The following is an 18,435-nucleotide window of genomic DNA, read 5'->3' on the forward strand; positions in this document are numbered from 1 at the left end:
ATTCTGTCGTTTCGTTCTGAAAATTGAAAACAAGTAACTATGTCGATCATCAGATGTGTATGATTTGGAAATGCCCATTATCAAACTTAGAACGTCATTTTGAAACTTGTAAAAACACGATCAGCGTAAGTCGTGTAAGCAAGTAGCAGGTATGTGTATACATTCCTCTCAATCTGTAGTCTCTGATCGTGTAAAGTTGCCCTTATAGAGTTAGATCGCCGAAGTTCCAGACTGCTTGCTTGCGCTAAAGTTTGTTCAAAGAAGCTACGTGTACCACTATAGCCGGTCTGACCTCATTTGAGGGCAAACAGATTACGCAAACAAACTATCAACGTACTTATCGTAACTTAAACATTCATTATGCACAACCACACCCGATCGACACCCACGCAAATTTAGCGTTATTAAGGTGAAGTTGTTTTAATCACAAATGAAAAAATAGTTATACTATTGATGAACTGAAGTTCCTGCAACATGGCTGACTATTTCAAGCTGAATGCAGAGTACTACAAAGTACCGGGGCATTTTACTTTTAAAGATGTTTATCTTGCCCAATACGTCAGAAAGGATACACTAGAAAGGCCGGAGCTCTACGAAATCAAGTCGGATGACATTTTCGTGGTGTCATATCCAAAATCGGGTAAGTCCTTTGCCGAAGGTTTGGTGATACGTACATAGTAATGGTTGGTGGCGGAGGAAACGGCAAGAGTTTGGCAAACTGTATGTCAGAGTCGTTCAGTGTCACTCCCCATCCTCGGATGGAAGATTACAGAAGAATAAGAAGAAACAAACTTTGCAAAGGCAAGGACGAATTCCAGTTTCAGTTACTTGACCATTTATTTCACCTTGCTCGATGGGCAAAGGTAAATGTTAAGTGACCTATTGACACCATGGAATGACCGTAACAGTACAGGGTGACGCAACAAAGGCTGTGAATTCAAAGTACACGTAAAGCAAATGTCAGAGCACACCCAGGTCAGCATGAATATGTCTGCCTCGTATTACTCTAGTTGAAAACCTTCTCTGATATTTAGTACAAGCATAATTATTCTGTACAATGTTACAGTATCACATACTTTGTCATCCTTGTTTCTACTATGACAATGTGATAAGTCACGGTCGTTTAGGCGTTCTCAGAGCGTCACCACTGGCTAGAGTGTGACTTACGTCGTATCTGCTAAATGAGAGATTAATGAGTGATCTACAATGTAAGATGTTTGTTTCATTTGGCATTGTGCTTGTTCTTCCATAAGGTTTGTGCCCGGTGGTGGCAGTCCCCTGGTTGGTGGGTACCCATGCGCGTTACCAAATTCACGGAAAAAGGGGTGTTTTTCTTCAGTCATCTCGGAGATTCTAGGTCCGTTAAATCGAGAAAAAGGGGTACTTTTTCAGAGTAACCTCCGAGATTAGGGGTAGTCCTTTCATAATCTCCCTAGGACACTAAATCTGGTCTAGTCTCACTCACAAAGAAAATGAAAAACAGTACCGTACGGAAGATGATTGTGTATGAATGTGACTAAAATCAGGTGAGGACAAACATTTGTGATGTATGTACATGTATACAAAGTCAACCTCCAGGGTCAACCCTGGAAGTCAACATACTAACCTCCTAGATTTCGAAAATAAGGGTATGTTTTTTACAGCTAATTTCTCCAAGATTTGCCACAAATAGGGGGTGTTTTTCTCAGAAATATTCTAGGAAAGGGGGCACTTTTCAAACTTTGGTAAGAAGCATGGGTACCCACCAACCCGGGGACTGCCACCGCCGGGAGTTTGTGTTTGAGGAGGCATCATGGGCCAGTGGCTAGAGCAGTGGACTCACGATCAAAGGATGGTGAGTTCAAGCCCCGGCATGGCCATGGCGTTGTGTCCTTGAGCAAGGCACTTCATTCCTCATTGCTTCTCCCCACCCAGGAGTGATGGGTACCTGGTAGGACAGAGGTTGTTATGTGTGCGTTTAGCTCTGCTGCGCTTATTGGCTGCACATGTGAGCTCTTGTTTGCTCCCCAGTGAGTTGAGTGGTATCATATTAGGTCCAGTGACCAGGGGTAACAATAATTGCAAAGCGCCTTGATCACATGTACTTGTGGATATGTGCGCTATATAAGAACCCAATATTATTTATTTATTTATTTATTTATTATTATTATTATTATTATTATTATTATTATTATTATTATTATTATGTGTGACGGTGAACATATGAGCGTGAGTGCTTCACGAACCCTGCAGCGTATGGAGGGGTAGCAGTCAAAAAATGTAACAGCTTACTTCGGTTTTTGAACCAATCTTCTTGAGATCGGGGATTTGGCTGTTCTGTCTGTTGCTTCTCCACTGGGTGACTGGATGCCGTACAATTTGAGTTCGAATCCGTTTGAAACCGCCGTACTTGATGATGTGGCAACATTGAGGTGTGCATACTGCAAACACCTCACCCCGGTAATTTGATATTCTCAAAATGTGTGCACTAAGTATGTTGAGATTGAAAATACGTCACTTCTCTGCACTTCAGGAGAATGTAGTAAAGCGCTTAGCGAAAAAAGATGCTGCCAGGCTAGAAAGTTATATATATATATATATATATATATATATATATATATATATATATATAATATATATATATATATATATATATATATATATATATATATATATATATATATATATATATATGCACTTGAAAGCAAGTAAGGTCAGATGAAGTGAAGCATGCCTATATATATCGATTGGTACGCGGTACGATGCTTGTAACATTGGAAAGATGATCTCTTTCTTCTCGTTTCCTACCAGGTACAACATGGACACTGGAATTGGCACAGCTGATTATGAACAAAGGCGACCCTACATACTCTTTATCTGAGAACCATTTCTATAGGATACCCTTCATTGAGTTTCACAGTGAAACATATCCAAGGTATGTGGTCAAGTGTCATATGTAGACAGCAAAAATTTAGCATGACAACACCTTTTGCATTATTTTGCAAGTATATTGCTTCCCATGTGCAACTTACCGACAATGTATATATAACAAACATTTATGATTTATAAAACTATGACTATGCATACTGACAGTATAAAGATATTTACTCCGAGAAGGCGGGAGAATGTACAGAGAGTCAGAGAAATATCAATTGCACGCATTAAAAGCACGTAACATATTACATGCATGTAATATGTAAATAATGATCGCATGTATAAAAAACACGTCACATATAACAGATATTACAGTTTTGTTGATTCATATTCCATAATTGAATGCATGAACTTCGATTTAAGACATTATTACTTCAAATTCCTGAAGTAAGTTACGTTACGTAATGTTATGTTGTTTTGTGTAATGTTATGTTATGTTATGTTATGTTATGTTATGTTATGTTGTGTTGTGTTGTGTTGTGTTGTGTTGTGTTGTGTTGTGTTGTGTTGTGTTATCTTATGTTACGTTACGTTATGTTACGTAACGTTATGTTATGTTATGTTATGTTATGTTATGTTATGTCATGTCATGTTATGTCATGTTATGCTCTGTTATGTTATGTTATGTCATGTTATGATATTATGTTATGTCATGTCATGTCATGTTATGTTATGTCATGTTATGATAAGTTATGTTTTGTTATGTTATGTAGGTTATTTATGTCATTTGTGTTATGTTGTTTTCTTAATTTATCTTGTCACATCTTTAATATCTTATCTTGTTAAATGTCATACATGTAATGTCTGTATTTCAATTCGATGATTGTTTAATGAGTATAGATATAACTATATTTTCACATTTGAAAACATAAATCATATATTCACTTTAACATGAATTGCTAAGTGAACTCACAACCCTACCTTTTAAGTTCACCATTGCATTTCAGTAGAAGGAAAACATTACCAAAACCAAACAACTATGTGGAAAATTTGCGGGTACATTGCAACGCCTGCTTTGCATGCGATCTTTGCTAAAGCCCATCCTGGTATGCAGAGTGGCTGTACTCTGTACACCGATTTTCCCGATAGCGCGTTTTACTAGAGGAAAGTGCATTTGCATCGTGTGAAACTAGAATTTGTATCTAAAATCCAAGAATTGACACTTCTCGAAATAGATTACAAAGTAGATGCATAAGCGTTCAAGATTCGGACAGCGATTATGAGAAGTGGCCATTCTGTTCTCAAGAGTTCTAGTGTGACTTTTACAGAGCATAACATGATCGGACCATAGGAAGTCAAACTTAGATTTTTAGATTATTCTGTTAACAACGTTTACATTATTTCATTTTCTGTTGGTTCCGAAGGAGTTGTTTCTTTAATGATAATATGCCATTCATTACACTTTGTTTCTAACATTTCCAGACTAACTGGATTAACAGCTATGCAAAACATAGAATCACCCCGTCTTTTGAAAAGCCATCTACCTATCCATTTGTTCCCTCCCCAAGTTCTCCAAAAGGGATGTAAGGTAACAATATAATTACGATTGCAATTATACAACAAAAAACATCATGACAACATCCAGAAAACAAGCTTTCAATATCTATCCCGCACGTTCTGTTTGCGAGTAAATGTATAGAGATACTCGTTATGTGCATGTTCAGCGATTCACCAACATAGGTCGTTACTCATCCGTGATGTTTACATTTTTTACATTTATTTTTTTTTCAAACTATCAAGATTGTCTCGAAGTAATATTTAGCTATTTATTTATCGATTCTTTATTGCCAATCCTTTTTTTGCTGAGAGACAGATCATAGAGGTCTAAGGTATTTGCAGTATTTCAAGACATGGAAAGCCAAGGAACCAAGTGCAGGGCGATGATGCCATGGTCGATAACTGAGGCTACTTTGAATCATTTTAATGATGCGATACTGACCATCATGTTTCGTCAATGATTATATTTTTAGATAATAGTTGTTTCCCGGAATCCAAAGGATACTGTTGCTTCGTATTACAATTTCTACCAGGCATATCCTTCTTTGCTCGGTGACTATAAGGGAGATTTTTCCAATTATCTGAAATTGTTCATGAACGGTAAAGGTAAATATTGCTTCGATAAACTATTAATAAATCCAAACATACAATGGCAAATTCTAATCAAAAGCGTCTTACGCACTATCAGAATTTATATGGCTTACTTTACAAGAAACAGAAATATAAACACAATAGTAGCAAAAACATCAAAAAAGAAATAGTGATACAGACATATGTATTTGTAACACCCGAGACTTGCGAAATAGCAAAAACGACTTGGAAATAGCAAAAAAGCTTCATTGACACATGTATGTATCCGAATGTACTCGAATCTGTCCAAATCTAGACATATACCAATCTCTTCGTTTGTTTTGTTATGTTCCTTTTGTCTATCTGCTCGCCTGTTTGTCTACCTTGCAATTGACCTCATTAAAACTGTGTGCATATGTTCATGGGTTTACAAAAGTTTATGTTTATATAGTTATATATATTTGACTCATTAATCATGTCGTTCCATGGCAACACACGTCTATTTTCCTACATTTGATATTATAAGTTGTCTACGGTGATTGGTTTGATCACACACTTGGTTGGTATGAGTACGTGGTAGAAAACAATGGGTTGTTTTTGAAGTACGAAGACATGAAAAAGGCAAGTCCTCGCTTTCACTCTTGCCAATTAATCTCTGACTGAGTTGGGTGAATAGTATTTGCAAGAGTAGAACGTCGTCATTTTCCTAATAAACGAATAACATTTTAGGTAGAATTGAGAAGAAAGGAAATGTGGCTTGAAAAATTGGTATTTCAATTGTCTTTATAAGGCATGTTATGTCACAATGTCGTTAAATTCAATGCAGCACATATCGCTTTGACAAACTTGAACTCTCATTATTGAGACAAAAGCATGGTAATTTCCTTTCAGTGTAGAATGATAAAACGTACCCTTTCATCGAGTGTTAACATGTATATTGATTTAAGTTACTTGCAAGGCAAATAATGCAGACAATATATACACACAGACACAGATATATATATATATATATATATATATATATATATATATATATATATATATATATATATATATATATAATATATATATTACTCACCTGCAACACATTATAAACAGTTTCATTCCCGCCAAATCCTCACTCCTGATGGTTCCTTCGCACATGAAACAGCGTGTGGGGTGACAACTACAAGCTCCTAGATTTTCAGTATACACACACACACACACACATATATATATATATATATATATATATATATATATATATATATATATATATATATATATATATATATATATACATTTCATGGTCAATCATTGATAAAGCATTGAGCTACTCTAACATGAACAAGCGATGTAATCTTTGTATATCAGAAAAGCTGCACATTATCAATGCTGACAAATCTACACTGTTAAACAAACGCTCTGAGTTGGTTTCAAAATGCCGCCACCACAACAAATATTATTTTTCGATTTAACACGACCTACAAATAGAATGGTTCGTCCCAATCATATACGTAAGAGTGTCGAGTAGTCCTTTCACTCTATCTGAGGATTACAAGATGCATGAAACTTAAGTAATAGATTTCATTACTTTGTACTTGAAGTAATCTGTTTATTTATAACGCTCTGCTTTTGCATTGAGCACTGTAATATATATATATATATATATATATATATATATATATATATATATATATATATATATATGTATATGTATCAGAAGCACTCTAAAATGCTGAGTCAGCATTTTTTGCAAATTCTTTTGTAATGTAAGAAATGTTCTTGATTTTCATCCCGAAATCTAGAAGTGTTGTGACTCATTTAATTAGTTTTTCAAAATGGCAATACCTAGTCCTTTGTATAAGTTTTACGACAATGGCATTTAACCATTGCATTTCCTTCCATTTCTAATGGCAAGACGATGAGCTTTGTGGACACTGTGTGTTCCAGAAGTAGTCCATTACGTTAATAAACACAGAACACAGTAAAAAAAGATAAAAGAGCTAAATGAGCAGAATATTTCAGTGTTAAACAAGATTTTAATATATCCTGCTTGACAGAGCCCACGCGATGTGTCGAGGAAGATCGCGGAGTACTTGAACTGTGACCTAAGTGATGAGGTCATCGATGAGATAGTGGAACGATGTTCATTTGCTAGAATGAAGATGAGCGGACTCATCAATATTCAAGAAGTTGAAGGAAGGCCATTCTTGAGGAAAGGTAAACCTATCATATGGTGTAAAGTTTGCGAAAAGGTAGTACTTGAAGAAAGGCACAACTTCCAACGATGTTTGGTCACTTTTTGGTTGGAAAAGTGTCTTCAGTTGTGAAAACTAATAGTATACTGGATTATATAATCCTAGTATGATAGGGCAATTTTTGGATATCTATCAATATCAATATTTCATATTTTATTGCTTAACCAATGTAATACTTGGCCGTATGTTCGATGAATATAATAGTTAAATCTTAACAAAATTGGGTCTAAACGCAGACAATCCACAAAATTTATTATAGAACGGCATATGGTGACTTCCATGAGTTTGTAGACTCCTTTTGCTTTTACGTTGCAGAATTATAAACAATAAACTACAACCAATTTTGTATTTATTAAGTTATTTACTTTTCATTATGTGTACTGTTGTTATGTGTACATTAACTTTGATTGAATTCTAATTTGGGTTCTATCTTCCTAAAGTTACTACTTTTTCTTTCTGTAATTATTTCTTGTTGATTGTTTTGTTGTTTGATGTGTTTGAATGTAATCTCATGTTAAATAGATCATAGTACATTTCTTTTGTTCGTCTGTTTGTTTGTTGGCTTTACTAATAACAGGGAAGGCACACAATTATATATTTCAGTTTTGCACGATGTATTCACCCTGATTCAAAGTCTGGGAATATAAAGAAAATCGTCATGTAATTTATTATGATAATGTCATATAACAATTTATTAAAGTGAAACACATTTCCCCTTTAAATGTTCTTGTAAATGGTTTCTCTGTTTTATAAACTGTGAATGACTTCGAAAAATCAAATATAATGGATGAGTAGGCACTGGCACCAATGTTTTAAACATGCAAGTAACAGTGAAATACAAGTTTACTGCTCTTTCAATTTGTCTTATGTTTCTTTATTCTGAATATTTTTGCCTTTCATTTCAGGTGCGGTAGGCGATTGGAAAAACTATTTTACCCTTGCTGAAAATGAAGCATTTGATGAAGTGTACAACGAAAGAATGAAGGATTCAGGCTTATCGTTTGAGTGGGAGTAATAATTACCAGATTAAGCAAGAACATATCCGCCGAGGAATACAAAAATCTTCGGAGTTGAATACGGAAATATTACATCGCGATTCATAGTGTAAACAGATATTGCTCATTGACAACACGATATCAATGTCAGGGATGAAATGTTGTAACTAATCATTAGTGTGTACATTTAATTCCACAAAATGAGTAAGGCAAGGCAATCTTAAATAAGTTGATTACTCACGAAGACTGAGAAGATAATCAATCATTCAGAGAGCTGTATCCAGTTTTTGTTTTATTAATAATGAAAGCAAATTTGTTCCCGGAGACAACTAGAGCTGCCCTTTTAGTTTAATACAGTCTATTCAAAAGGCTTTATAAGATTAGTTCTACTGGATAAGTTTATTAAGACATACTAATGAATTATCGCACTTTGAACCTTAGAAAATATGTTTGTATTATGAATGTGAAACACAATATCTTTACTCCGCTGGGTTTGGTTCATCGATAGTTGTCGAATTTACAGTGCGTGGTGCGCAACAGTAAACGCTACAAGAGAAGGTTGTTTAGGTTTCAGCAAGCCTCTAAGCCGTCAGTTTGATATATTTGATTGCTTATGTGATATCTGAGGTCGGCCAAATCGTCTTTTACGCCATGAACTACGTCAGTTGAGAGACAACTAATTTCTCTTTTATTTGTTGTCGTTAAAGTCTGAGTGCGTTCCCATACAGTTCAGAAAAAATCCAGGAAGAAACGGCTGTTACGGAAACACAAACATGTGTATGCAGATTTCAAGGGACTTCCTGCTATCTGACATATATGAAGGGTACATGCACATGATATGCAAGTAGTGCAAAGCTATTAAACTGAATCGCATACCCTCCAAGGCTTTGGTGACCACTTACAATAGCAGGCATAATTTCGCTCACTTGAACTGCGTAGTTCAAAGTGGTGTTCAAAAGATTTACTTTATATTACAAAATGTTACTTGTAATATTTTACTATTGTATCACATTCGAACATTTTCACAATTGTCTTTCTCTTTAAATGCTTAATAAAAATATCCATCAGAAATTGTTTAAATCTTTCTTGATAAGTCAAGGCTGTCCTGTTGACTGAACATTTTTATTGAATCACACAGCAGTTTCCAATCGTGCTTGCTGAAATATGCGAGCATTCCAAACACGTATTACGGTCCCACTATCAGATGGACCGTACCCGTATGTACAAGTCATTCAAACTACTGACCTCTTGGCCTCTATTTTACATCTATCTAAAGGGCAAAGTTCAAGTGTTTCAGTCTGTTATCAGCTTTAGTGTACTGTTTGGTACGTGGTGGCCCCTGTATCTACCAGCAAAGTCCGTGCGACGAGCGATGTCCAAAATGGCAGATTTTTTCAAGCTAAATTCAGACTATTATCGAGTACCAGGTGAATACACATTTAAAGGTGTATACTACGCCGGTTACGTCAGAAGGGACGTACTTGAAAGGCCAGAGATCTTCCAAATCAAACCGGATGACTGTTTTGTGGTATCATATCCCAAATCAGGCAAGTAGGCCCTATTTTTGCGCGATTTGTTTGAAATATCTTTTAAGTCAAAGTCGCTGCCATACATAGATGTTGCATGTCCACCCCATGATAATAGGGTATCATTGAAATGTCTTGGTCGATCATGCTCTGAGGGACCAAAGTTAATTGGAGTTCGATATTCCAAAAGGTCATTCCAGGTGGGGAGACATTCACACACTTAGGAAAAAACGGCGAAATAAAGTGAATTTTGTCTCTCCGACCAAATAATATCCTTCCTACAAGGAGAGCGTTCCATTTCCATTGCCGGTTCTGCGCCCGGTTTCCGCGGGATTCTACAATCACCTAGCTATCTCAATGCACAAACGCGCCGGGCGCTGTGCACATGCTCATGAGTTGCATATTACCGCACATGCCAAAGGTCAGAGAGTCGTCGATTAACACTTATCATAATCACAAAGCCATAATGTCAAACTACTTTTGATCAGTGCTACCGCGCACGGAACCGGACAATATCGATGGCACGGGAAGAAAGTCGGCAATCCTTTTCCTACTCGGATACGTGCCTCTGAGTTTTATGTTTGGCAATGATTGATTTAATGCACCCAGGTTTCCCTGACAGGCTTTCTGAAAATATCATGTTGACCAGACGAATCATAAGATGCCACACAAATGAGATATTTCTGGCGAAAGTGCTACGTTGCATGTAACCTTTTGCTGTACTTTTAAACAAAAAGTATCTTTCGATGAAACAAACTTTCCCTTCGAAGTGTTTATATAGCAACTTGATAGACCAACCAGTTCACAGCGCTGCATGCCATTTAAAATTGCATCTTGGACGCCGCATAGGCCAATAAGCCACGGATGCGATACACTTATGACGCGACTCCGAATCCTGCTAGCATTGAGCTATGGGAAAATCGAACACGCACGAAGATCAAGTCAGAGGCAGTCACTTTCAAACGGTGGAATGGACAGGGGAAACTCTAGTCTGGTTGCAATTATGGCACGCAGGGTGACCTGTCTTACTTAAAAGCGCCATCAATAAGGCCTAGTTCACGAACACTTTTGTACATTTTGGTATGGTTTGGTATGATATGGAATAATCTATCTTCGTTTTTATTTCCCACACTCTCTTGACGTGTTGGCTTGAAAAGCTACGTTTGATTTGTGACAACCTTAATGGGTGTAATTTTGTCCCTTTTCAGTTACACAGTATGTTAAAGTCCCAAAATGTGCCCTGCACATTTTCAAGTCTCCCCAAATATCTCCTATTATGTAAACTTTTCGCCTAGTAACTTTCACATAAAATATCAACCACACGTTCGAGCGCCTGCGACTCATGCTTTCTATGGTAGTAATCGGATGGAATTTACAATTTAATATGTAAATCAGACTACCCTCTTGAAATAAAGTATAATAATAATAATAATAATAATAATAATAATAAGAAGAAGAAGAAGAAGAAGAAGAAGAAGGATGACACTTTGTACGCGCAGCCTGTTTAGCGCTTTGACAGATTACCATATATCGAATATTATTATCTAAAGCATCACTTCTAGGTTATTGTTCAATGTCACTACCGCCTATAGCACAGGCCACCGTTCTACAGTCTTTCACAACAGCACGATTGGAACTAATTTGGGATAATTGGGTCTTTATATTTTTTTCAAATTTCTCAAAAGTGTTAGGTGCCCTACAGCTGAATATTGCGATATTACAAATTACTCATTAAAACAAGTGTGTAACTTAAAAAGAAAAGCAGACGAGGTTACACTTGCAGATTAAATAGACATTACTTCACCATCCAATTATCAATTAGTTCCAATCGTGTTCAACATATCATCATACACCGCCTGAGTCATATTTTGACTAATTTATCTTGCAGGAACGACATGGACATTGGAATTGGCGCAGCTGATTATGAACAAAGGTGATCCATCTTTCACAGAGTCTGCTCATCACTTCGACAGAGTACCGTTCATTGAGTATGATTTTCCGCAATATCCACAGTACGTTGAATCACCATTTCTTGCTTTACGCTAGCCAGAATGTTTTAAAGCCCCGGAAGAGAACCGTACCAGATTCTGCACTGGTTTATCTATTGTTTTGAAAGAAATTCGCCAGAGACTTTACTACGTGGGGAGCAAATAGCATGTTTTTCACTCTACCGTAAATTAAAAAAAATACTATAATAGTATCTTACACTATCTCAATAACACAAACAATTAAGGAGTGAAATAAGTGTATATGATTCTCTCTCTCTCTCTCTCTCTCTCTCTCTCTCTCTCTCTCTCTCCATCTGGAAGGTGGAACGGACTGAAAATAATGGAAAAATTGGATTCTCCCCGTCTTCTGAAGAGTCATCTACCAGTTTATCTATTCCCGCCTCAAGCTCTTCAAATGGGATGCAAGGTTATTTTGTACATCTACCTATGCATGCAACATTTCTGCAGTTCTTGTATCAGTTTCGATCTATGGGCATTTTGATCGTAACAATAAGCTATTGGTATAGCGTTGAGAATAGGAGCCAAACTTAAGGTTTTCTATATTATTTGTAGATTTTGCTGATGAGCTTTGAAAGATATACGTCATTTTTTGTTATCTCTTCAGTTGCAGTCATTATGGTGATTGATTTGTGAATTGTACGTCAAAGACTGCAATATTATTTGTGAATTGTACGTCAAAGACTGCAATATTATAACTTCGGAGATCGTCACAGAGGTTATAATTTATCCGGATCCCACTATAAAACTATCAGAATCCCGCCTCGATAAGGAAGACACTGTCATATAGTTATTATGAAATGCTATTACCTTTTTCAGATAATCCTCGTGGCCAGGAACCCTAAAGACACTGTCGTTTCATATTACCACTTTTACCAATCTGTACAAGAGTTTGGTGATTACAGGGGACAGTTTTCAGATTTCTTGAAAATGTTCATGAACAATAAAGGTAATATTAACTACTGCTATCAAAAGGATACACTGAATCCTGGACTGAAAAGTATTAATTTTGTTCGTGTGAAGCTGATAAACTGTTGCATAGCATAAGGATATTGACAGAGTCGACTAGAACGGAGGGAATCTTAGCAGGATAAAGTCTGTCGTCTCTTCATACTGCTATTCCGTCTTTTCGTCGACGTCATCTTCTGATAGCATTACCAAATATGTGAGGCATCGCCATTCAGTGGGAAGGGTATCGGATTCACGATCGAAGGAGGGTGAGTTTGAGACTCATGTATGGCCAGAGTGTCCCACTCCCTATAAGAGAATGGTTAGTTCTAGACAAAGGCACGCAGTTTTGCCCTTAAACAAAGAACCAACTCCCAAAATCCTTTATAACGTAGTGGGTTTTATGTTCTCCGTCACTGTGCTGGCGTCCGTTGGATGATTGAGTACAAAAAATTACAAATTAACAAAGTTGTCTTTTGTAAACTTACAGTGGTCCACGGTGATTGGTTTGACTTTACCCTTGGTTGGTTGAAATATGCAAATGACAATGACGTGTTGTTTTTGAAGTACGAAGATATGAAAAAGATATGGCAGGAAATAGTATACACATATTGACTGGCCATGAGGGCAACAGCATACGTCTGTACCCCGAGGGACTCACAGGCCCGAGGGGTTAAAGACGTATGCTGTTGCCCTCATGGCCAGTCAATATGTGTTTTGTAACACACCTCATCCGCAGCCATGCATAAGAACGCACCATACACAAAACTTGTAGCATGTAATATGTTATACATTTAATTGAACATTAATTCAAACTTCAAACCATGTTACATGGAATTCAAACATTACAATAAAGTCATGCTTCAATCATGGAAACTCAAACTTAACAGCAAACTACTTTTGTTTACAGTTTATCAGTAAATGCAATGTGCTGATCACTGTTCACTTTAATGGTTATGGATATGTACAACACACCCATGGAAGTTGTAACTCACAGTTTTACTGTTTTTTAATTGTTGTTGTGACTGAATATTGATGGGAAACAATGGAGAGTTGGTGAGATCGCCAAGGATGTGGTCTTCTTGTGATGGTGTCAAGATTGGAGAGCCTGGTGTCGGCGCAATTTGAAGGGGAGGATATTCTTCGGATGTTGACGGACTGCCTTGGATTTTGGAGGACAGCACTTTACTCATCTCCCTCTTCTTCTCTTCACCAACCCTTGCATACTGGCGGATACTTGTTTCAGATTTGTGTCCGCTGATACTCATTATATGCCTTGCTTCAAAGCCCTCGTCATCCAAGGTTGTGACGGTTGTTGCACGGAGACAATGATTTGTGTATATACGTGAACATTGCGCTTCCATTGAAATAGATTTCATCTTATCTCCCAGTGTGTTTTTCCCAACTACCATGTTGTCATACCAGATACTTGCATCTACGCCAAGTTTGGTCATCAATTTGGGTCTCTGCCACATAGCTTCACATGATGGATTCAGTCTCTTTACGTACGCGTCGAAAGACATCAGTGGGCAGGTGTATTTCCCCGGTGTTTCATACATTCTACCTTCTTGGCTAGCTTCGCTGTCATCCATTCCACCACGGTGATTCTTTGTTTGCATATCCCGGGAAAATGAGACGTATCTGAGTCCCGTTGAATCCGTCTGTGTGCAAAAGTGCGATTTCGTCATGACACGGAGATTCTCTCGACCACGATTGCATAAATGAATCATGATATCGATAAAAACCTTATTCTGCAGGCCTCGAGGCGTTGACTGGTCGACTGCGGAAGATGACATGATTTTCGCCATGTCCTCTTTGGTGATCGGGTGTTTGTGTTGCACGGAGCCTTTTCCTTCCGCTTTTAATTTGACGAGCATAGCTTTAAATACTTCGTTAGCAGCCTTGAAATCATCGTCGTTAACGATATCAAAGTCTGATGACTTCTGAAAATGGCGCTGTAGACCATATCTGATGCTTAACATCGATTTCTCCGCATAGAGTTGACCATCATTACGACGTAATGTTGCGTAGAAATTACGTAGCAATTCACACAACTCTTGGCGTTGGAGCGGTTCGGCAAGAACAAAGTTTTTCCCGACAGCGTCGCAATACTTCTGCAAAACGTTCAATGCACCTTTGATTATCGTTTTCGTCCGTTTAGAGTCCTTGCTGGAAACCAGAGCATTTAGTTCCTCTTCAGAAAGTAGGATAAACCGAGAAATTTCTCGACTATCGTTTCGCTCGGCCGCAGACGACATCTTTGTTTACATTCCGGTTCGCGCATGCGCCAATGTTTTTTTGACGTCAGCGGGCATCATTTTTCGGAACTGATGCCTGGTAGGCAACTATGCCTGGTAGGCAACAGTTCCGACAAATGATGCCCGATGACGTCGTTTACGTGGATCAGCACAAAAAGAACGCATCCCACGTGACTATCAATTGGCGAATTAGAATACAGACTGCGGATGAGGTGTGTTACAACATGATATCTTTCATCTTCGGCACATTAATGTGATTCATCTGTGGGGAAGCTTACTGAATAGCTACAGATTTGTTAACTCGATGTGAAAGGATATATTTTGATTTCAACGAGAGTCCCAATTTTGCAAGTGTTATGTCTTTTTATTCATGCCAGAATCCTAGGGATGCAACCGTGAAGATAGCGAAATACTTGAACTGTGACCTTAGTGATGAAGTCATCGACAAGATTACTGAGTACTGCTCATTTGATCAAATGAAAGCAAGTAAAGTCGTCAACTATGAAGAGACTGAAGGAAAGCAGTTTATCAGAAAAGGTGAGTTCAATTCTTTTACTATGTAAATGTTCGACGACGTTAGATTTTGTTTTCTTGCATTAGTTTCTGAAGTGTCTCTCTAAGTTATCAATTAAAGAAAGAATATCATCATTTTACAATTACTCATCGTGGTCAGACGTTCGAAAACCACTTAGTCGCCCTCAAACTTAATCATACGAACTTAGTGATCTCTAAACCTAGTTATATAAATCTTTGTGTGGGGTGACATTGAAAGGGTTTTAGCGAGTTGGAAATTTCTATGCTTCGCCAAAAATGTGATATTTTGTCCATGCCATAGCCATTATGGTCATGATCAATACTATACGTTCGTTGAAAACAGCCAGCCTCGTTGTTGGGTTGTGCCGAACATGTATTGCAATGTTGCTTTCTTTCGTATACCCTGACACTTGCCGTAGTCTGTCGCACGGCCACAATGCGCGAACTGTAGACTGTAAATTTGCCCAAATCATGATTGTGCACCTACTTATGCCTTGCTTCAATAAAACTAGTAAGTTTCAATAATCCCTTTCCTTGAACAACAACAACAACAACAACAAAAACTAGAACAATCACAACAACAACAACAACAACAAAAACAACAACAGCGATGAAGACGACGACAATTAATTTATTTCATTCCCTACACGTCCGTCGGGTGAATAGCACGAACAGGTTGACTGTGCTGTGATCGTATATGTCAAGGTGCATCCATACAAGACAATGCAGTGACGATAGAAAGAAAAAGGCCGATGTACATAAGACAATGGCCAATTACAAATAACGTCTGCACTTGCTATTGACGAGTTGATGCAAACAAGTAATAGACAAATAGCTATGCTAATGTTAATAATGTTTTATCTTGGTCAAGCTTCATTGTTTCTGATTATCACTAGTTCTAACTGCTCTGTAGTTAAATAAAGTAAACAAAATCGCATTTGGCGCGTCCATGCTACGTGCAATGCAATGTTTATTAAAATGTTTATCTCTTTCCTCAAAATCCATTTTAACAATCAAAATCGATGCTTATACAATCTGATTGTAGACCTTTTTCAGCTTTTTATACAATGATAATCCGATCGAATGTTTAGTTTTTACTTTTACCGTAGTGAAGAGTAAACACTGTACAAAGCACGGCTGTAAATTAGCTTACACACAACGTAGCAAACATTGAAATTACGCATTATCTGAATGCTACATTTTCCGTTGTATATTTCAGGACGGAAAGGCGATTGGAGAAATCATTTTACTGATGCTGAAAGTGAAGAATTTGATAAAATATACAACGAAAAAATGAAGGATACTGGTTTGTCATTTGACTGGGAGTAGTAAGATTTGATTCATCAACAGTACGTACCGTAGGAAGATAAAATAAGAAAATCATCTATCTCTGAAGCATGTCATCGAGATTTATAATTCGTTTTTGCAATATCTAAAAGGATATCGCGCATTTACAACACGATAACCATAACAAGGATGAATTGTTCGAATTTATCTTAAGGTAGTTCGCGCCTCGAACATGAAAAACTTTTAACGTTTGCTCAAACTTTAGTCCAGCAAACTTTCAATCATTGTCTTTCAAAATCTAGAATAAAAAAGTGGGAGTCATCGTGAAAATTTGGTACTTTAGAAACAAATTACCTCAATATTTATCGATATTTGAAATTCATAATGCGGGCAATCTTTCTCTTATCTCTTTAGTTAGAAAATCAGGATTCCCACAATGAAGCCGATTTTTTTATTTCATAAGCCTAAAAATGAGTCCAAACATGTGACAGGCCAAAAAATATTGTAAAAGTTTAAGAGTACCATTTACTGTCTACGAGAAACATTCTACCTTAAGTGTATAGATTTAATACCATACAGATAATCACATATTAGAAAGATATATATGTTAACTTTAATTATAAGCGAAAGGAAAATATCTGTCCAACGGGCCCGACCGACCAACTTTTGGTCCACCTTCAATTTTTTAAATTTTTTTTATCAAAACCTTCACTCGTATAACACCGCCAATGTTTATTAAACACTGCACACGGCAACATCCGTGCGTCATAAAGGTCTACATAGATTAGCATTGATGTTCAACGTGTTACTACCTTGTCTGTGATGGTAATTGAAAATTGTCAGAACGTGTTGACCCTTCGTAAAATCGCATGACCTTACATCAAACCGATTGCAATCGGTGATATAATTAGGAAGGCATTAGAATGAATAAGGTCCTACAGAGTTATCGAAAAAAGGATTGAATTCTGCAAATTTCTTTACTGTACAGCAAACTCAGCTTAGAATATGAATGTATTTGGTGAAAGCATTGGCGACTTCGGAACTGTTATTTACAAGCAAAACCAATGCATATTTGTGACACATTTTCACAGACGGAGATGGCATTTATCATCGACACAACACATATAAATAGTTGTGAAATATGAATGTTACGTATCAAATCAGATTGGTATTTGATCAGGGTTGAGCTTCCTTTCCGTTCTGCAATATACTTGAAAATTCACTAAACGTGTTCAGGGTGATCAGTCGAATATATATTGGATACATACTTATCGTTTTTCAAGTGAAAAGCCATTCCACTCCTTGAACAGATTTTTTTCTTCGCCTTATCATTGTATGAAGCTACTTCATGGCGCGTGAGGGACCAGCCTATGACTTGGCATTTATTGTCTCACAAGGTTTCGGACTCATATACAAGCAAATTCTCAGTAGGGGAAAAATTAAAGTCATACATGGTTCTTCAGACATATTGATCTATTAATGATTTTTCTATTGGAAAATTTACGATAAACAAATTTACATAGTTTAGTTAATATATCAGAATGTGTACACAGTAGAAGATTGCAAAACTTTTCATTGTTGTCTCCAGTCCGGAAGAAGGGAGGGAGATACGCGTGTCTGAGCTCTTCATAAATACGACATGCTATTTCTGCTGAGAAGAG

At 37.1% G+C, this 18,435-nt stretch overlaps 1 protein-coding gene across 3 annotated transcripts; it reads left to right on the plus strand.

Moving 5' to 3' along the window:
• Window positions 1-372: 372 nt before the first annotated feature.
• Window positions 373-18,007, plus strand: LOC139136681 (sulfotransferase 1C4-like). 3 transcript variants are annotated; one of them, XM_070704468.1, is made up of 7 exons: window positions 373-640; window positions 11,630-11,753; window positions 12,051-12,156; window positions 12,567-12,696; window positions 13,186-13,278; window positions 15,329-15,490; window positions 16,707-18,007. In XM_070704468.1, the coding sequence occupies exons 1-7, from the start codon at window positions 475-477 to the stop codon at window positions 16,814-16,816; spliced, it is 891 nt and encodes a 296-aa protein (XP_070560569.1). In that variant the 5' UTR covers window positions 373-474; the 3' UTR covers window positions 16,817-18,007. The 3 variants fall into 3 exon arrangements, with proteins under 3 accessions (XP_070560569.1, XP_070560568.1, XP_070560565.1); XM_070704467.1 differs by lacking the exons at window positions 11,630-11,753; window positions 12,051-12,156; window positions 12,567-12,696; ... (1 more) ...; window positions 15,329-15,490; window positions 16,707-18,007 and adding exons at window positions 2,791-2,914; window positions 4,336-4,441; window positions 4,884-5,016; ... (1 more) ...; window positions 7,023-7,182; window positions 8,126-9,313; XM_070704464.1 differs by lacking the exon at window positions 373-640 and adding an exon at window positions 8,234-9,762.
• Window positions 18,008-18,435: the final 428 nt, after the last annotated feature.

Source organism: Ptychodera flava, chromosome 7 (genome assembly GCF_041260155.1).
Source record: "Ptychodera flava strain L36383 chromosome 7, AS_Pfla_20210202, whole genome shotgun sequence".
Lineage (NCBI taxonomy): Eukaryota > Metazoa > Hemichordata > Enteropneusta > Ptychoderidae > Ptychodera > Ptychodera flava.